This window comes from Austrofundulus limnaeus, unplaced genomic scaffold, assembly GCF_001266775.1.
Source record: "Austrofundulus limnaeus strain Quisiro unplaced genomic scaffold, Austrofundulus_limnaeus-1.0 Scaffold52, whole genome shotgun sequence".
Lineage (NCBI taxonomy): Eukaryota > Metazoa > Chordata > Actinopteri > Cyprinodontiformes > Rivulidae > Austrofundulus > Austrofundulus limnaeus.
The window spans coordinates 917,712-937,704 of NW_013952454.1; the positions used below are offsets into that span (position 1 = coordinate 917,712).

Genomic DNA, 19,993 nt, shown 5'->3' on the forward strand with positions numbered 1-19,993 from the left:
ATTATGGGCAGCTCATAGCACAGAAGTTCAATAACAAAATCGAACTCTGGTTCGGATCAGGGAGTCCATTCCTCCTAATTCAGGTGGCATCCATCATTACACTTCGTCGCCTTTAAACAATGCCGAGCAGTTTTATCACTGTTTGCATGGTCAACTTTTAGCAAGGGTTGTTAAAGTTATTTTGAAATCCAAACTGTTACATTTTTTAATGCTTCCAGTATACACAGTCTGCAAGTATGGCCTACTTTCTGCACATTGGCAGACGTCATCTGAACACAGCGTGGAGACCATCTTGCTTCTTTTTGGGGCAGAGTAAAACACAGTGCACTTTCTGCCTGCAAAGAAAACCCAAATAATCCTAAATATTCTTATGAAATGACGTGTCTTTTAAAGAAACGTGTTGAAAGTTTAAACGAACGACTTACTTGGTTCGTAATAATCGTAGAACACAGCTGGAGCAGGCTGTAGAAGACCAATCGGGACACTTTGTACAACATCAAAACTAAAACATTCCTGCTGCTCAAAGAGCTGCAAAGAGAGAAAAGAGGTTTTAATATTGGGATACCTACATTTTTTTTGTTTAACTTTAATTCAGCATCACCTCATTGAAGTAGATGAGCACTCTTCCAAAGGATAACTCATAATGGGTAATATATTGTTCAGGTGGCTGCTTTAGCTGTGAAGAAGGAAATGAACCCGTAGAGTTTTGTCTCCATTCAAACTTAAGTTTAACCACATGAGTTTGAAATCCCACAACTTTCTGTTGATGGTAATTATATAAAAAGTAAAAGAGAAAACAACAAACCCTGTCAAGGTCTTCCATTTTAGCTTCAAATCCACTAAGTAGTGTGATGTCAGCTATAGCCATTCCTGATAGCTTGGTGTTTGGGTTAAGACTATGAAGAAAAACACGTTGAGAAAGATTCAGATCAGCATTTCTTTTTTGTGAAGTTCAACGATGTAAATACTTAAAAGAAGCTCATATGAAGTGGATCTTTACTAACCTGACACAGACAGTGTAGGTAACAGTGTTGTCTGGATTTATGGTGTTCTCAAGATCTCTCCTGCTTCTTATGGGAGCATCAGAATGATCAATTTCAACTGGCGCCTCTTGTGCCGCCTTGTCTTCAGTGTCATCGTAATCATAATATTCATAATTTTCGATGACCTTAGCTAAAAAAAGGTTAGCAGTGACTTTAAAGGGATCCATGATTAGTTGTAACATAAGACTTTATTTGATAAACATTTATTTTAACTGTAAAATAAAGACTGTAAAAATACTGTAGGCTGTTTAGTTTTGTAATTTTTTGAACTAAAATTTAAAAAAATAAATTACACGGACTGAGCCATTTTATTTACACGCAAAGCATTCTGGGTAAATGATGGCATGGATAGGTACTCGGTGTGAGGCTGCTTGCGAGCTATATCCACCCTGAAGGTTAATCTTGGACAATATCTGATGATCGACTCTTTTAAATGAAACCAGAGAGCGTTGACAGAGAGGAGAAGGTAGAAATGACTCAGCCTGGAACTGAAAATGTGGATGGAGGACAACAGTTTAGCTTGTTAGTTTGTCGCGCTAGCGCTGAGCTATAAGGCAATATAATGTCGGCGCCAAAGCTAACAGGCTAATCTGAGGTTCTTCTTCCATGAAGCAGCTCTGTTGTCCTCCATCCATATTTTCAGTTCCAGGCTGAGTCATTTCTACCTTCTCCTCTCTGTCAACGCTCTCTGGTTTCATTTAAAAGAGTCGATCATCAGATATTGTCCAAGATTAACCTTCAGGGTGGATATAGCTCGCWAGCAGCCTCGTGCCGTTGACCTATCCACGTCATCATTTGCCCAGAATGCTTTGCATGTAAATAAAATGGTTGTCTGTATTAAAATATATTTTTAAAAATTTACAAAATTGAACAGCCTACAGTGTTTTACAGTCTTTATTTTACAGTTAAAATATATGTTTATCAAATAAAGTCTAATGTTACAACTAATCAGGGATCCCTTTAGTGTTTGCTGTTGCTGGTGGTTATGATTTGTTGTTGTTCAAACTCACCAGTGTACTTCACCTTCCCCTCCACTGTGACACTGATAGAAAGATGGGTACAGTCGTCCTCAGGGTCCAGCAGATGGAAGGCTTTTTCAGTCTGGTGAAGAGGAAGAGATTTGCTGGCAGTTATAGATCTCATTCATGAACTGCAAAATAAATGAAACTTACTTTTAACTTGAATTCTCCTTTTCCTGTCAGCTGAACCGTGATGTTGTTCCCTTTAAGCATCTGAAACAACAATCACAGATAAAATAAAAACAGATTTTTATTAAAAGCATTTCATGTAAGTGTGTTGCATGAAACATTTGAAATACCTTCAGCTCTGTTTCCACTTTTTCTCTTATATTATTTAGTTGAAGTGTTAGAATTTCAGCCTTTCCTGGAACAGTGAACACTGCTTTTATGTTTCCTTCTGGTCTGGGCTTTTTTATTTCATAGTCTGCCAGGGCTTCAAGTGCCATGACTGTATCCTTTACAGAGTGGGGAAAAAATGGAATAAAAATAAACRTTAAAAATATGTYTCTGATAAACAACGTRCCAATAYAAACTATAGCCAGTGTACAACATTRGATTGCAGGTTRATTAGGAGCGACCATTTAAAACAAGTTTTAAAGGTCACAATATAATCACTTGTGTTGATTTGTAGCCTCCAAAATAGTTTTCTTGGCTGGTTAACCAACAGGCTATTTGGTCTGCCCACTCATAATCTGCAAGTTCCACAGCAGTTAGAAGGGCATAGGCTGTTGTCTCGACTGTGGTGGCATCTGCATCAACTTGATTTGCTTGATTGGGATGTTCAGTCCAGAAGTAGCATTGATTGTCATCTAATATAAAAAACAATAATTTAACAACACTTTTACTACAGTGAGTGTGGCAGCTGCAAGAGTTCATCAACTTCAAAGTGTTAACTAATCTATGCATCTTTTCTGAGCAGTATCTGTGAACTCTGAATGTGTTTGAGTATTTGACAATGTTGTAAAATCAGAATTTTACACAGGTTTTTTTATCAACGTACTTTTTGGATAAAGTGCTGTTTATTTGAATTGATTGTATCATAAAAAGCTAAATGAAATGAAATTTGAAATGACAGACAGAGCATATTGGAGCAGACATGCCTAATATTGCTCTTGACTTAAGTTTCCTCCATGCAGATAATCGGACTTCTTCTTGAGGCCGACAGACTGAGAGGCAATAAGCTGTTAAGGCCATGATGTAGGTATGGCTTAGCTCTGGTAGTTGGGACTCGAGATACGTTGTTGCTCTTAATATACGGTCTTCCTGCAAAAACACAACACAAAATAATTGTTAAACATTTTCCACCTATTTTATTTTAATTTTTTAAACATTTACATATTTAGAAAACTTAACAAAACATAAAAAAGTTATGTTACTGTCAGAGTCTTTAGGCTATTACATTTTATTTTCTTCCTCATTATGATGCCCCATTTGACATTTGCTACCACATGATTGGCTGATGAGTTATTTGTGTTAACAATAACTGAATAAGTGTATCTTAAAAAATCACAAGTGAGTGTATTTTCTTGCATGCAGTTCAGCAACTTTATTCTTTCTCTCACCTAAACACAATGCAGCCTCCGCTCTTATGTGTATTTATTGACCATTAATGGCAGGAAAGCTCTTATAGTGTAGTCACCATGAAATGAATGAATGCATTAACAATCTAATGTAGTATTTAATGTTACATCAGATGACACTGCTGCAGTTTATTTTAATTTCAGGTCTTCATTTAAAAGAAAAGGTAAATTTGTGCACTTTGATGTTTTGTGGTGTGGATGAAAAGATAAAAATGTTAAGCCATCTAGTTTATAGAATGATTTATGCTGTTTTTTTTATTAAATAATTTATTAATCTGGAGGATATCATTTGTAAATTTCTAGTGATAAGAAATTGTTTTGGAGAAAATTAAAGTTTGCTTTACCATGAATATTTATTATTATGAGCAGACAATCACATTTTCAATTTAACCAGACATGAGCAATATTAACAAAATTATTAACATTAATGTCAGTTATTGTTTTTAGAGTTTAATCAAAACTGGCCAAATGTGTTTCTTTATGTCAGAGCTGAAGTGGAATTGGAAATCTGTATCGACTTACAAAACTTGAACTTTGACCAACTGATGGAAATAGATCACTAACAGGAGATTAACAAAGACATTAGCAGCAATTTGAGACAAAATATAATCCCTATCTTATAGATGGATTTGTTGATGTTACAGGATGTATGAGGTAGAATTAGGCTGACATTCAGTAGATGATAACAAACCTATTTGCATGTAGTTTCAAGACAAAAAAAATCCTTTTAGCAGAGTTACCTCCATAAAAAGTAATTTTAAAGTTTTGTGTTTAAAACTTAAAGAAAATGTGAATGAGTGTACAATGACTTTTTACCCTGGCTGTCTGTATATTCAATAAGCTTTAACCCCATCTAACTGGGTTTGGAATACTTTGTGCTATTGACACATAACTGTTTACTCAGAACAACAATTTTTAGTTAATCTCACCACATGTGGTTGACTCTTAGGTGGCAGGAACTGAAGGGAGCGATTCAACGCAAGCGTAATAAAAGCAGTCAGCCAGGTATCTTGGTTTTTCTACGTTAAACACAGAGACCAGTTAAAGTAACAGCTGTTCAGTGTGTTGTAATTTAAAATGTTTTCACATAAAACCCTATACAAACAACAAAAAAGAGTTTACCAAAAGATCTCTGTGTAACACAGGTTTTCGATCTTTGAACGACCCGTCTTTCTGCTGCTTATTAAGCAAATAACTGACTGACTGGATGAGTTCCTCTGTTGGTACAGCTTTGCTACTCCGACCCTGCTGTCCAGCAGCTGCTGTTTGACGTTCCGACACCAACGACAAAACTTTCACCACATAGGCAGTTACCCTGAGGAAGAGTAACAAAACAAGATGGTGTTTTTTTAAAGACTGATTTGGCATATTACACACCTGAAATAAATAAAATAATCATAATTCATTTAAAAAAGGCAAAAGCGTAAAGAAAATATTCACCAGTTGCTAGAYGGCACAGATGAGAATGTTCCATAAACACCAAAGTTTTTTCTTTTCAATTCAAAAATTCTCATATAACCTGGAAAAAAAGTAATGTATTTCATGTATGATTTTGCAGTGTTTAATTGTCCAGTACTTCTAAAGTCTAGTTAAAGTAATCTGACTGGTTTTAAAGTTATTTGCATGAAATCAGCAAGACAAGCAGTAATAGATTTGAGACAATAAAATACATTGATGCCTTCTCTTGGTGAAAGGGTGTCAAACTCATTTCCCCTGAGGGCCACRTGAGTGTTATGGTTGTCCTTGAAGGGCCAGTTGTAATTAACTTTGACGTTTCATGTTTAACTTTGACTAAACAGTGTTTTAACATGTCCTCTTTTAAACACTGATAAGCACTACGACTGACTAAATCTGAAATAAATAATACAGAAATTCTATTAAAAATAAAACTAATAGAATTTTACTCACTGATGAGTAACTAGTGAATAGCTGCCGTCTTGAATTCTGAACTCTCCCACTTTTTGACAGGGAATTCCCATGGATGGTCCACATGCATTATGGGAGTTGTAGTTTATGATTGATGCTGACTTTAAAGCAGCTCATTCTGAAATATTTATACTGTGCTATCCAACTAAATTCTTCAGCTACTTCAATCCAACAGCTCAGTGGGCAGGACAATTATCATATTTGTGTTTATTTTGCTGCATTTAATCATAAATTTTAAGTTTACCATTGAAATAAGTAACAATTTTCATAATGAGTAAAATATTTATGTATAATTTTTTGCGGGGGGGTGGGGGGGGGGTACACACCCTGGTGGACCAGACAGGAGTCACCCGCGGGCCACGAGTTTGACACATCTTTGTGGATTTCAAGTGTGTTAGATAATTTATTTCAGTGCTTTTAATACAAAACAGCAGAAATGTTTTTTAATGAAATTGTAACATTACCACGTTCAACGTTAGCCAGAGCCTCGTCTCTGGCGTCAGGAGGCAGGTCAAACCACTGATCGGTTAAGTCGAGGTAGCGGAGCGCTAAAGCARTAGGTACCAGTTTGTTCATAGTCTGTTCCAAACAGCCTTTGGGCAGTACAATCAAACTGGCAACCTTCTCTGGAGAAAGAAGCTTCATAGCTTGTGAACTGCCAAATCCGTCACCTGTAGATGATGAGACTTAAAATGTAAGAGAGCWGTTAGTTGTAAAGCCAGTGTTTTGTTTCTGCCTGACCTTACCGACCTTCTATTGAAACGAACATGCTGGAGCTGGAGTCTGGGACGGTTTCATYTGGCAAACTGCCATCAATGTATATTGTTTTTGAACTCTGCCCTACAATGACAGGAAAAATGTACTAGAGAACAAAAATTACAAAATTAAAGCAAGTATAAAACAGAAATATTAAATCGCTCACCATCTAGTTTAACTACTGTGGTTTCTTCCACTCTTTCTTCTAACCCCTCTGTCTGTAGCAGGATTTAACAGAGAAGCAAATAAAGTATTAGTTTCCTTATTTTGTTTAATCCCACTAGTTGATATGAAAGATAATTCAGTAGTAATAGTTTTGCCACTAACCTGCACATTTAAAATTTTCTCCACTGCATCTATTCCATAGCTATTTTTAATGTCAAACAGGCGTATTTTGATGGCTCTTGATCCMGTGACCATAGGGACAGCAGAGAAAGAAACAAACTGAGAAGACTGTGGCTCAACATCTATTGTAACAAAGGAGAGTTTTGTGGCTGATGCAGGAGAGCAAAGTCCTTCAGTTTGCTCCATATGTACAGCCAGCTGTGGAAATACAAATTTCCCAAAATAGTTTACTTATGAATCAGGAGGACTAAAGGCCAATATGAATCAGGTCRTTTTTACCTGTAGTGGTTCTGTGCCATAGTTGTAGATAACAGGTGACACAGATAGTTGTTCATATTTTTTAACAGAGTAAGGCAGCCTCAGAGACACAAATGTTTCTTTAAATGCTTTGACTTCATGTGGTTTAACTACACAGAAACCTGAAAGAGTAMGATAARAGTGAGRCATAAAATAATCACATCAAATATTTAAACGACATCTGTAAAGTTCTTTGTACCAGTAGCAGGAGATAACGTGACCACCTGAATTTCCCACGTTGTGATGGAGTCTGGTAGAGTCAATGAATATCTAGATGTGTTAATCACATTAAATAAATTACTTTGTTAGAAAATGCTTGACATTTTTTGCACTGGTAACCAGTTTAATCTATATTACCTTTTAGAAAAAGCTGAAATGCTCACTTGTAACAAAATATATGACCCATCACACTGAAACAAAGATTTAGTCCAAAAGTGGAATGTGGAGAAATGGGTAGATATAGGGCTTTGATTTAAATGTGTGCAAAAATTGCATTTTGTCAAAATATAATGAATGAATATAATGCCTTATCAATGTATTATTTTTAATGAATTGTCTGAAATATAACCCAAAAAAAATTTAGAAGCATTTTTTTGAGCATTAACAACAAAAAACTGATTTTGAGGAAAAAAAGCCTTAAAATTTTGAATTTTTCCCTGTGAGCTAGCAATGATTTTGATGTTTGTTTCTTTCCAACTGGGAAATCTTAATAAACAAATACTATTTGAGGTTTCCTCTTTACATTGACGTAAAAAAATTACACAATACCTGTACATACAATTAGGATTCAGACCAAACAGTAATGTATTATCGTAACCAACAAGACAAATTAAGTCATATCTCAGGGTAAGCTTATGATATCAGAATGATGCAGGTATCAAAATGTAGCTTTTAAAGCCAGGAATCTGACAATTGTCATTTTGACTGAATTTGACTTAATCCTCCTTTCGATATGATGGGTCACATATAGTTTAGATAAGCRAAGTGTTGGATTTCATTGAAAGAAATAAACTGAATGATTTCAGTTAAAGTTCAATGTTCATGTCTTACAAATGTTTTCCATTCACATCAAACTCTGTAAATGCAAAGCTTGGAGGAAAATATTGCCGGATGTACTGATTAGAAGTTTCCTGGAAGAACTTCTCAATATCAGCTGAGGTTGCAGCTAAAGATACAAAAACAAAAAGTTAAATAGCGTTAATCATGACAGATTGATTAATTTCTTTATAAAGAAAAAGATRTCTGAAGTGCTTCATCTCACTTCTGCCGAGTCCATCCTGGACATCCTCTWGCATCTCTTTTTGTCTCATCTTCTCTGCTGCTTTGCAGCATTTTAGAAAAACATCCACACACATTTGATTTCCTTGTATTAGTTGAACTCTCGTTGCTCTTTCTTCACATGTTCGTCTCATAGGGATGGGAGAAAATGCATGAGTGCAACAGTCTTGCTCTTCAGGTTTTAACTTCAACTCTGTAACTGACAAAGAATTGGGAAACAATTATAGCAGTTATTTGTATCATTAAGGTTTGTGTTTTCTGAGAGTGAAGGATTTATGTAAATTATACCTAAAGTCATCATTTCCTGGTGAGGATCCACTGATCGTCTTAATCGTGCATTTTCTGGATTACACTTAATATCTGTAAAAGAGGTGTTAATTTTAAAAAATGTTGGCAAGCTAGATGAAATGATGTTGTTGAGAAAGTTTTTTAGATTTATGTCATTAAACATGGCTTTTTGATAGCATAAATAAAAGATTAACTTCAGATAACATTTAGGAGTATTGTATTCTCTCAAACAGTTATCCAGGGTTATAAGCATTTGGCACGTATAGGGATACTCTTAAGTGTGAGGATCTGTGTTTTTAGAGTTTATTATTTTGTTATTTTTGTCTTTATGATCTTTGGGTTTGTACTTTACCCTCCTGTGTTCAGCTCCTCAGTGTGTCTCTCTGTATTTCTGCTCCTGCCCTGCATACCTGTTCTTTGTTGTCTGTGTCCTCCTTTAAATGTGGCTCCAGTTGTGGAGCATTAAGTGTGTCCTACACTGTCTCAATCCTCCTTGTGATCCTTCCTGAGATTWTTTKATTTATGTAAGTACAGTTTGGCTGCCTCGACAGCACTTTATTTTGTATTAAATAAATCAGTTACTTTTTYCCCCAGCCTCTTGAGTCCCTGCTTTGCACTTAGGTTTCCACACTACAGATTGTTACAATAAGCCCCTTGTTTAGTGTCACCTTGTTATTCTCTCTGGTCAACAAGAATTGCCTCACTTCTGTTGTATGTTCTAAAAGGGAAGGTTGTGGTGTTTGTTTGTTTAGACCTAACCAACAACAATGATTTCCAGCAGAAATCTCTTCATTTTTGCTATTTTCTTTGCACGCTAGCAAATCTACTTTCAGTACAATCTGGGAAATTACAATATCCAAGTAWAGTTTGAGTTTTTCACATTTAAATAAATGGTAAATAGTAAATGGGCTGTACTTGTATAGCGCCTTTCTACCCAACCAGGATACTCAAAGCGCTTCACCCTACAATCTGTGTCCTCATTTACCCATTCACACACCACTCTACCTGATCTCCTACAAAGCTAACATGTACRATCAACTATGGAGACTAATCAGTGCCAATCACATTCATACACTGATGGGACACACATCAGAGGCATTGGGGTGAAGTATCAGCATCAGGAGCATCAGGTTTACATGCAAAGCCTATGGTGGACGCGCTTCAATCAGCGTCGGGAAGTGCTGCGGCGCCTCAAGCGCGATTAGAGCAGCGCGATTTGAACGATCTGAGCGTTCGACGTCTTGATGCGCAAATCGCTGAAGTTAGAAAATCTGAACTTTTGCAGCTCGACGCGCCGCGTCAACCAATCAGAGAGACTCCACTGTGTGACGTAGTGACATATTTCCCGATGGGACAGTTTACTGAATGATGTCGACAAACCTGAAACTGATGGAGAGGAGCTCTTTAGCTGAAGTCGAGTGCCTGCAGTCGGTCTCCTGACAGGAGATATCCGCACCAATGCGTGGCAGCGGCTCATCAGACTGGACTCGGGACAAAAATAGTCCTGAAAGCGAGCTGTGAGCCTCTCCCGCAGCTCCTGGGTGATGAAACTCAGAATGTCTCTGAATTTTCTGGTGAATTAATTATGAATTAATTATCTGATGAACGTGACATGCTCTTGCTCTCTGTAAATAAAGCAAAGCACTTCCTCGTCTGACATTAAACAGAGCCAGACAGAGGAGGGAGGGGCGGGGAGGCTCTTGCCGTGCGAGCGCTTCAAGAGCTGACCTGCGTCTGACCTCAAAGTGCACAAGTGTCCAACTTGAAGCGTTTGATGCRATTTTGAAGCTGAAATCGCGTTCGGTATGAACGCAGCATAACCACTCTGCCACAGCCGCCCCAATAAAATAACAAAAAAAATAACATTACAGAATACTCATTAGAACACATACAAATAAGAAATTCAGACCAAATTTCCAGGGGTCATCCTGATTAGCAAGACAAATCAAGCCATACTTCTGCAGCCACTCATGATGACGAAGGTATCAGTGATTGATAATTTGGCATCCTTCTAGAAGGCAACCTATGAGCTATTATGTTCAAAATTTTTATATTGATAGAGACCAATGTGGGGGCAACCYGGTTTTTATGGCACCTGGCATTCCCATCCAATTACTAACCAGTCTGACCCTGTTTAGCTTCCTAGATCAGACAAGATCTGGTCTGTTCAGAGTGGTATGGCTGCAAGGTATCAAACTGTAGCTTCAAAAGCCRTCCATCCATTTTYTGCCGCTTATCCGKTGTTGGGGCGCAGGGACAGCAGCCTAGCAGAGAGACCCAGACTTCCCTCTCCCCAGCCACTTGGGCCAGCTCATCCRGGGGAATCCCAAGGCATTCCCAGGCCAGCTGAGAGACATAGTCCCTCCAGCGTGTCCTGTGTCTTCMTCTGGGCCTCCTYCCAGTGGGATGTGCCCGAAACACCTCACCAGGGAGGTGTCCTGGAGGCATCCTAACCAGATGCCCGAGCCACCTCAACTGACTCCTCTCGACGTGGAGGAGCAGCAGTTCTACTCTGAGTCCCTCCTGGATGACTGAGCTTCTCACCCTGTCTCTAAGGGAGAGCCCAGACACCCTGCAGAGGAAACTCATTTCGGCCACTTGTATCCACAAACTCATTCTTTCGGTCACTACACAAAGCTCGTGACCATAGATGAGGATAGGAACGTAGACCGACTGGTAAATCGAGAGCTTCGCCTTCTGGCTCAGTTCTCGCTTCACCACAACAGACCGGTACAGCGCCCGCATCACTGCAGAYGCAGCACCAATCCGCCTGTCGATCTCTCTCTCTCCATTCTTCCCTCATTYGTGAACAAGACCCYGAGATACTTGAACTCCTCCACTTGGGGCAGGACCTCCTCCCCAACCCGGAGACGGCACGCTACCGATTTCCGGCTCAAGACYATGGTCTCAGGTTTGGAGKCACTGATCCTCATCGCTGYCGCTTCACACTCAGCTGTGAACCGCTCCAGTGAGAGCTAGAGATCAGGATCTGATGAAGCCAATAGGACCACATCATCCGCAAAAAGCAGAGACRTSATCCTAAGGTCACCAAAAAGGATCCCCTCAACACCTTGGCTGCGCCTAGAAATTCTGTCCATAAAAGTTATGAACAGAATTGGTAACAAAGGGCAACCTTGGTGGAGTCCAATTCTCACCGGAAATGACCAAGCTCTGGCACCGRTCGTACARGGACCTAACAGCTCGTATCAATGGGCCTGGGACCCCATACTCCCGGAGTACCCCCCACAGGAGTCCCCGAGGGACACGGTCGAATGCCTTCTCCAAGTCCACAAAACACATTTAGACTGGTTGGGCGAACTCCCATGCACCCTCCAGGACTCTGCTGAGGGTGTAGAGCTGGCCCACTGTTCCACGACCAGGACGAAAACCACACTGCTCTTCCTGAATCCGAGATTCGACTATCCGACGGACCCTCCTCTCCAGATCTCCCGAGTAGACCATACCAGGTTGTGAGTTGTACCCTGATTTAATTGTTTGTTTTGTGTAAATAATCAATWTAACACTTATTTAAAACACAAATTTAAAATGGCACTCACTCAMTGGTGTGAAGTGAAGCTTGTAAAATAGTCTAAACACAACAGACCTTGTTTTGAATCAACATCTAAACCTTAAAATAAGTGACAAGCTGCAACTGATTTACTCGATCTATAAGAGCAAGTTTTAGAATCTAACCAAAAACTAATAAAATCAAATCTATATCAAGCTGTTTTTGTCTTACTCCTCCTCCAATGTGTTTCAGAGTGTGATACAAAAGAGAGGCCAGCATCCAAAAGGACTGATGACGGGTTAGCTCCTCCACTATATGTACAGCCGTGGTCATAGAGCTTCATGGTAGAAAACACCTGAAAAGTGAAAGCAATAGCTTAGTTTTCTTTACTATAGATTTAAAACTATAAAAGAAGCATGAAAAGAGAGTTTAAAAATATAACCTGTTTGTCTGTAAGTTTATTATTAGCTTTGAGAGCGTAGAATGCTTTATCCACAGCCAGCAAAGCCACTTTTGCAGACTGAGCGTGTAAATCCAGTTCTAGCACAGATTTTTGTCCAGGCTTAGGCTGTCCTTTGTGCTCTACCTAAAGTCAAAATGGAAATTTATATATACTGTATATATATATAAAATGTTCATTTTAAAATCTTAACTACATTAAAACGATGCACGTGTATGTAAACCTCATGGCAAGAGTTGTATCTATATTTACTAATAGCCACATAAAATGTACTATAGTAACTTTTGCAGTCTGAATTAGACATTTTAAGATCAAAGTCAGATTATGCCTTTGTATTAGTTTGAAAATTTCCTAATACTTCATACTGTATGTATGTATCCCAAAGAGTCCCACTTAAAAATAATTAACAAACTTAATCACATGAAGTCAAATGATTTAAAAGCGTCAATAGGCCTGCCTCACTTATCAATTCGGTTTACTCACCTTGACTTTTATCTCACATTCATCTCTGACATCAACCCACACCGAGTCAGCTACGATGTCACCATTTGTGCCGTGGTAATAACCAATTACGCGGAAAGATGGAACCATATCAGCTGTTATTTGCACTTTGTGAGTAACGGATGGACCAATTGCAAGTGAGCCAGTTTTTATTATGATCCCACGGCTCAAAACCTGCAACACATTCAGGCAAAAWTTTTTTACCAACCTTGACCAGAAGCTTATTTTATTTTAAAACCTGTTGCAACAGATCACTTGTGGTCCTCACCATGTAGTATATATGTCCTCTTCTCGGGCCATTGAAGGTGTTAAATTGTACTGAAAGGAAGTCATTCACAGAGTACACCTCATGGGTAATTGCCATGTAAAGATAGTTATTAGTTTGCAGAGTGCTAGGTATAATTTTTCTTTTATGAATACCCTCTGCTGACACCTGCATAAAAGAGAAGAGGAAAAAGTTACAAGAAAATCATAGGTGTTTTGCTGAAGCCTTTAACTGATTTTTATGAATACTAACTTCAATTGCAATATTAGTTGCATTACGAGTTTCAAAAACAGGAGACACTGCTCCCTCCTGGTCAGTGGTGCCGTTCCAGTGTACCCGTGCATCACCTGCACTAACAGTAATATTTATCGGTACATCAGCTGCAGGGCTGTCATCTGGGAGATGCATRACCATCTACAACAGAGAAACTTTTAAAAAATAATTTTCAGGCTCGCTCAAGTAACAAAAGATTTAACTATTTGTTTATCTTTGACATACCGGCACTTCAAGTGGAAATCCAGGGATAAAATGAGAACGAATTCGGGAAAGATCTAAGCTGTATTTTTGGAAGATGATGGGAAGAAACACTTCCTCCTCCTGTATTTCACCACCTAAGTTTCAAATGGTAATAGTATTAAAGTAAAAAAACATTTATTTATTTATGACCTTTCTTTTATTGTGCTTTATTTGCAAATTATTCAAATCATAAAATTATTTTATGCAGGACACTGAGGTGAGTGGCAACACTATTTGTTATGTTGGAATGACCCTTCTGTCTGAGAGAATTCTCTTCCGTTATTTTAACAGGAGCTTACAGTCACTTCACGCTGTTTAGAAGGTATTATTCAAACTAAATGTATTTGTTCTCTTGGATATATTAAAATGCATCATGCTCCGCAGTGCTGGAAAAGAGCTATCCCCTAAGATGACCTGTCTGAATGACTAATGACCTATTGCCCTCATGTCTGTAGCCATGAAGTGTATTGAAACACTGATTTCGTTCTCAGAATCACCCCTGACCATCAGCTGGACACTTCACAGTTCACTACAGGTCAAACCTTTCTGTGCACAAAGGTGTGGATTTCAGCCTTCATTATCTTCTGGATTACCTAGACAGGAAAAACTGCTGTACTACGGTCTCTTTTCTAGACTTTAGGTCTGCCTTTAATACAATAATTCTGTTCCATCAGCAGACAAAACTTGCTCAACAGATTCTTTTTGCCATCTAAAAAGAGTTTTTCACCAACAGGTGAGGTGTGGCACTCACCTGTCAACCCATATCCTCACCAACATGGTGCACCACTGGGATGTGTACTCTTCTGTTTGCTCTGTACACCAATGATCTACACTCCAGTGTACACTACACTCCAGTGATCCCTCTGTAAAGCTTCTGAAATATGCTGATCACACCAACCTGGCCCAGTTCTAAAGCCACCATTCAGAGTGTCTTGACCTTTTCCATTTCTGTGTTTTATCCTAGCTTTACTGTCCACACGTAACTAGATGTTACATCATCAAGCTGGGGAGTGAACTAACTGGAAAATACCAACAGCCACTGATGGATCTGCACAGGTCCAGGGTCATGAGACAGGCTTTGAAGACGTGATTGATTGATTTAGACCCTTTTTGCAACATAATATGACAATGAGATATTTGGACCAAATGGATGTTGTAAAAGCAGTAGTAATCAGCGTGTTTGTGTGTGTATGTGCGTTTTACTTTGAATGTTGGTGACATATACTCCCACATAGATCTGTGATCCACTTTTCGGTAAGTCAGAGAGGGTTTTGTTCATCTGTTTCATGAGTTTTGAATTAATCTCATTTAACTGAAGGGTAAAGTCTGCTGTTCCATTCTGGACCTGCAAAAATGACACATATTAATACACTTGACAAATGCAACATTTTTCCTAATTTTGAAAAGTTACAAAACAAACTGATGGTGATTGAGTTTCTTCACCGAGCCAGCCAGTTCCAGCCCCCTTATAAATTCTGGTGTTTTTTGACCAAAGGTTGCATCTTTTTTCACCACTCCAAACTGGCAGTGGTAAGCCCCTTTGACTTTTTCACCATGTGAGTACCTAGAAAAAAAAACTTTAGGTTGAARCGAAGAATCTGAATATGCAACAAAAGTGCTGAATACTTGCAATTCTGAGATTATATATAACTTAACTAGCATTACTCACTGTTGTTACCTAATGCCTGGTTCAAATGACAAGATTGTAAAATTGTCGGCTGTTTAAAGACTRAAAGACCTCATACATGAACACGATGATAAAAAAAACATAGAAATAACAATTGGTCCTACAGTGTGTGGTGTACATCCACAGGGTAAAAGACAATACACTACACACAAACAGATTTCACTCTTGAATGATCAGATGACGGGAAATCTCACGTGATGAAATGTGAGTTTAGAGTAAATAAACATGGCAGATGAGAAACAGAGAAAAAATATAGCCAAAAGACGTCTCCAACATCCACCATACTTTCTGGTGCGTTATGGCAGATGTTTTGTCCTCTGAATTTTTGATTCCTCTCTTCTGTCACTTCGCTTCCTGAATGGYGACACCCCACATTTAACAGGCTGCATGCTTGTTTGTCCTCAGGGGAACACCACACATGCTACAATATCAAACCAAAACATGCCAACATGTTGAATATCCCTGATTTGAGATCAGGGCGGTCCCAGCCTYCTTCAGAATCAACTAGACCATTCTTAACACACCACACACTGCAGGGATATCTCTAAGGATATATTTAAAGACATCACAATATACCGGGGTGTTAAGGGCAAAATTGGGCCAAAAAGTCGTCACAATTATCTTTCCATGTGAACCCGGCCTTATTAGATTTTCTTTGAAAAAATTACTCACATTCTCTCAAATTGCTAAAAAATTAAAAAGACTTTATTTATAAGAACAGATGTATTGATTTACTCTTTATGAAGTGAGTAAATTTTTCCAACTGCAGATGCACAGGAGGCCACTGCTGTACACAAAATAGGTTCACTACCATTTTCTGTAAATTGCTTTAGGTATATACTGTGTGCAAAAACAAACAGCAGCAAAATAAAAACAAAACAAYAACCCATCTTATAGGATTTGATTRTTATGAACACTTACGTTGCTAAGATTGTGAAGTCAAGCCTTTCGTCGTTCAACAAAATGTAACGCTGCTCCATTTTAATGTTCACCTCAAAACTTGGTAAAACTAGAATGTGTGGCAAAACCGTACTTTTAGAGAAACATCTGTTTTTAAACAAGTGAAACTCTATGTTTAGGTTTGACTCACCAAATTTTTGGACTTTGAATTCTCGGACAGCATKTGCCTCATCACCATCATAGTGTGCGGTTATCTTCCATGTACCCATTCTTTAGACAAAAAAAAAAACATATTGCTTTTCTTGCTTGTGATTAAATGTCAATCAGTTCATTTTAAATTGATTCTAACATACTTAGATACACTTGAAATTGGGAAATGATCTTTATAAATTCCTCCCACTGCAGCCCTTGAAAGCTTCATTACTTTGTTTCCAGCAGCATTCTGTCACAAAAACAGGCATGAATCCTGACATTTGGATCAAAGCTCTTAGCATTTTGAAGARAAATGATAAGAAAAAACACTTTTCAACTCACAAATACTGATATGTGGATGGTTTCCTCATGTGGCCTAAACATATGATCAAGAGTGAATATCCTGAATCTCACTAAGACGGAGAAAAATGTATATCAGAAATGAGAACATTTTCCTAATATATTTAAGTTGTTTTTACCTTTTTGTGTTGGGTTGTACATTGGCTGATCAGTCTGGATGAAGATATATCCTCTGTGATTTGTAACCAGAACCCTTGTTATTTTCCTTGTAGTGGAGTTGGAGACCTCTGCCACCAGATTAAGGTATGGCCGTTGTTTACGTTCATATTTTTTTAACCAATTCTCTCTGTTTATCTGTGAAGATACAATTGAATAGATTTGGTGAAAGACATCTAATTTGTCTAGAATGCACAAACACATACAAAAGTTTTTATACCATCAGTTCAACAATTTTGATTTCCCCTTTTTGAGTACATTGAGTAGTTTCATCGTTAGACATAAGTGTCCCAGTATTTTCGTCCTCCAGGTAGAGAGTAACGGGTCGGTTGAGATAATCATCTTCCATCTGGACGACCACTTTCTCTTTCACACCCAAATGAAAAATACTGGGGGCTGAGATGAAGAATCTGTGCACACACATGTGATATTTAGGTTTTGTTCTGTTATTTAACGACCCACATTTATTTTAATGCATTTTTATGCATGTACAAACATTTTAGTGCATTCATACTATTACATAGCTACCAAACGACAGTTGATGACAGTAAGTGACAGTTATGCAATTTGTCATGATCGCATTCAAGTYTATTGTAACCCACCTTCACCACGTTTGCATTAATCAGTAATAATACATTGTCATCACATTACAAGGCTATAAAATGTTCATATATATTTCTTCATTTACCTGTCTGAGGCCTCCACAGTCCAGATCAGGAGAAGTACTGAGACAATGCAGAGCTTCATTTTGCAGCTTCTGTTGCCTACCCCGCTCTGACTCAAGCTTTGGAATAACAGGATTTACAAGCCCTCCTCCCCTTTATTTCTCAATTGTTGGATCGAGCAATGCCTTCTCTGTTTTTCTCTGCAAACAAAAAAAAAAAATAAAATCTTATCCTGGAAATGCTTCTCACAGGAGTTGTGCAGCAACTGGTACTAACTAATCAGGGAAAAAAAGCTCTTAATGCAAGAGAATGTGCAGTAAAAATAGATAAAACGATTATTGCTTCCAGAGATTTTATCAAATGAAAATGTCAGACTAAAACTTGAAGGTTTTAGAATAACATAGAAAATCACTGTTTGGCTCTGGGCATGGAACGTGTTTACTTTAGTTTCRCAATCTGTAACCCTTTCCTCACTGCACTGAGCAAGATTTCCCCTAAATCATGTGATTAACAAGAAAACATGTTTTTCATTTAGGTTAGAGTTGGAAAGGGGGTGTTTAAATCAATTTAAGAGACATTCATTAAAAATACTTAATTTCAGCTGTAGTAATGGGAATATATGTAAATAAAATTAAATTGTATACATAATAGGTCATTTCTCAGAATAAAACTCTTGTGCTGTTAACTTGTACAATAGTTTTATTTTTGGAGGGACTCAAATTAAAGTTTTACCAGAAATGTTTACTAGCTTAAGGCACAAAACTGAATGAAAAGTCTATGATACTTGGTGTTTTGAAAAAAATATGACCACAAAAATATAGCGTCCTCTAATGGTTGCTTTATTGAAACAAATGAACAGATTTTACTCAAAATAAAGGATGTATAACTCATAAAATTGCAGTTAGGCTGGTTGTTACATTTTAAGTGTTGTTGGATGTTTGTCATCTTTGATTTCAAGATGACAACATTGTAATCCATGATGACCCACTACTATTACCTCTATTTTTTTGTACATCTCAGAAAAATGTCTAAACCATTTTAAACTGCTGTTAAATCTGGAGGAAAGTATGTTTGAGAAGCCCTAACATATCTGAAAACTAAAACTATTACCTTGAACAATGTTTTACTTGTGACAGGAAATAGATGATAACAGACCTCCTGCAAACACTGCACCAGTAGTCTCAAAATGAAGCACTGAAATCATATAATATGTCTGAATATTATATTTTACACATGAACTTTTCTTTTTGGACAAGATGAAACTTTCTGTGAAAAATCTGATAAACTTAAAAAAACAAACAAAAAGAAGCAGACTCTTATAGCCCTTTCTACACTAGCCTGGCCCTTGCCTTCCAACGCAGCTCCGCTCATTTCCAGTTTCCCTTCACTGCTCCGTCTGAGACTTCTCCCATAGACAAGGATTTATGCAGGAGAAATTTGTTCGGGCCAATCAGAGAACAGAAGGCGGAGTTTTGAACGACAACGTCGATTTTCTGCGCAATGTCTGCTAGTTAGTTTAGCTATGACAGTGGAGGAAGAGAATGAAGCCAGTCCTTTCCAAATTTAATTCAATTTGTCTGACAAAGYCTGCAGCATCATTTACAGTCATCTCGTTCGGCTCAGTACTTCCCTCCTSTCAGTASGGTTGTTTACAGTGCACACAATTTCCAGTTAGCTTCTTAGCTTAGCCTCCTTCACAGTGGAGCTGGCTACAAATGTCGCGGCCAACCGATCCAATCATTTTAAACTTCAGCAGAGGCCACGCCTCCAGCAAGAATCGCTTCTCTATAGCCGAGAGTCCAGACCCTCGATCCAATCATTTTAAACTTCAGCAGAGGCCACGCCTCCAGCAAGAATCGCTTCTCTATAGCTGAGAGTCCAGACCCTCGTATGAAGCAAAGTGAAGGACAAGGGGCTGGTTTTTACCAGGCTATTTCTACACTAAAGGCTTTTAGAAAACCTTGTTTTATTTGCTTGAAGAGATGCCTGAAATTATTTTTGCTTGGCCTGTAATAGTTCAATTGGGAAAAGCTGGGAAAAAATAAAGGTCAGTTAGAATTTTTATTTTACATTAAGAAAATCAGTTGACAAATTTTGCTTTTGCTATTATAACTTTCAACTTTGTTTGTCCCTTATACAGAGGCACATGCAAAATGGTAACTTGAGAGTATAGTTAGTTACTAGGGGTGCAACGATACAGAAAATCCACGATTCGGTTCGATACTTTAGTCTCACGGTTCGATATTTTTTC

At 38.0% G+C, this 19,993-nt stretch overlaps 2 protein-coding genes across 3 annotated transcripts in view; one reads left to right on the forward strand and one right to left on the reverse strand.

Annotated features, from left to right (window-relative positions):
- c4b (complement C4B (Chido/Rodgers blood group)) overlaps positions 1 to 18,160 on the reverse strand; it is a 21,013-nt gene extending 2,853 nt beyond the window's left edge. The window contains exons 1-37 of one of the 2 annotated variants that reach the window (XM_014008719.1): positions 17,766 to 18,160; positions 17,298 to 17,487; positions 17,041 to 17,215; positions 16,904 to 16,974; positions 16,723 to 16,811; positions 16,560 to 16,639; positions 16,391 to 16,478; positions 15,226 to 15,346; positions 14,986 to 15,127; positions 13,765 to 13,877; positions 13,519 to 13,680; positions 13,270 to 13,434; positions 12,984 to 13,175; positions 12,483 to 12,626; positions 12,272 to 12,395; positions 8,533 to 8,604; positions 8,228 to 8,443; positions 8,017 to 8,131; positions 7,166 to 7,236; positions 6,949 to 7,088; positions 6,652 to 6,867; positions 6,491 to 6,542; positions 6,319 to 6,408; positions 6,033 to 6,239; positions 5,083 to 5,161; positions 4,765 to 4,957; positions 4,572 to 4,661; positions 3,163 to 3,325; positions 2,678 to 2,871; positions 2,362 to 2,517; positions 2,216 to 2,275; positions 2,054 to 2,144; positions 1,005 to 1,173; positions 806 to 896; positions 602 to 676; positions 426 to 528; positions 246 to 335 (exon numbers count right to left, since the gene is read on the reverse strand). In XM_014008719.1, the coding sequence (XP_013864173.1) occupies positions 246 to 335; positions 426 to 528; positions 602 to 676; positions 806 to 896; positions 1,005 to 1,173; positions 2,054 to 2,144; positions 2,216 to 2,275; positions 2,362 to 2,517; positions 2,678 to 2,871; positions 3,163 to 3,325; positions 4,572 to 4,661; positions 4,765 to 4,957; positions 5,083 to 5,161; positions 6,033 to 6,239; positions 6,319 to 6,408; positions 6,491 to 6,542; positions 6,652 to 6,867; positions 6,949 to 7,088; positions 7,166 to 7,236; positions 8,017 to 8,131; positions 8,228 to 8,443; positions 8,533 to 8,604; positions 12,272 to 12,395; positions 12,483 to 12,626; positions 12,984 to 13,175; positions 13,270 to 13,434; positions 13,519 to 13,680; positions 13,765 to 13,877; positions 14,986 to 15,127; positions 15,226 to 15,346; positions 16,391 to 16,478; positions 16,560 to 16,639; positions 16,723 to 16,811; positions 16,904 to 16,974; positions 17,041 to 17,215; positions 17,298 to 17,487; positions 17,766 to 17,824 (4,648 nt within the window). In that variant the 5' untranslated portion in view covers positions 17,825 to 18,160. Of the gene's footprint in view, positions 1 to 245; positions 336 to 425; positions 529 to 601; positions 677 to 805; positions 897 to 1,004; positions 1,174 to 2,053; positions 2,145 to 2,215; positions 2,276 to 2,361; positions 2,518 to 2,677; positions 2,872 to 3,162; positions 3,326 to 4,571; positions 4,662 to 4,764; positions 4,958 to 5,082; positions 5,162 to 6,032; positions 6,240 to 6,318; positions 6,409 to 6,490; positions 6,543 to 6,651; positions 6,868 to 6,948; positions 7,089 to 7,165; positions 7,237 to 8,016; positions 8,132 to 8,227; positions 8,444 to 8,532; positions 8,605 to 12,271; positions 12,396 to 12,482; positions 12,627 to 12,983; positions 13,176 to 13,269; positions 13,435 to 13,518; positions 13,681 to 13,764; positions 13,878 to 14,985; positions 15,128 to 15,225; positions 15,347 to 16,390; positions 16,479 to 16,559; positions 16,640 to 16,722; positions 16,812 to 16,903; positions 16,975 to 17,040; positions 17,216 to 17,297; positions 17,488 to 17,765 lie in introns of those variants that run through there. The other variant, XM_014008720.1, reaches the window with a different exon arrangement.
- The window catches only part of LOC106517686 (complement C4), a 52,940-nt gene that overhangs the window by 10,278 nt on the left and 22,669 nt on the right, over positions 1 to 19,993 (forward strand). The window lies entirely within an intron of this gene.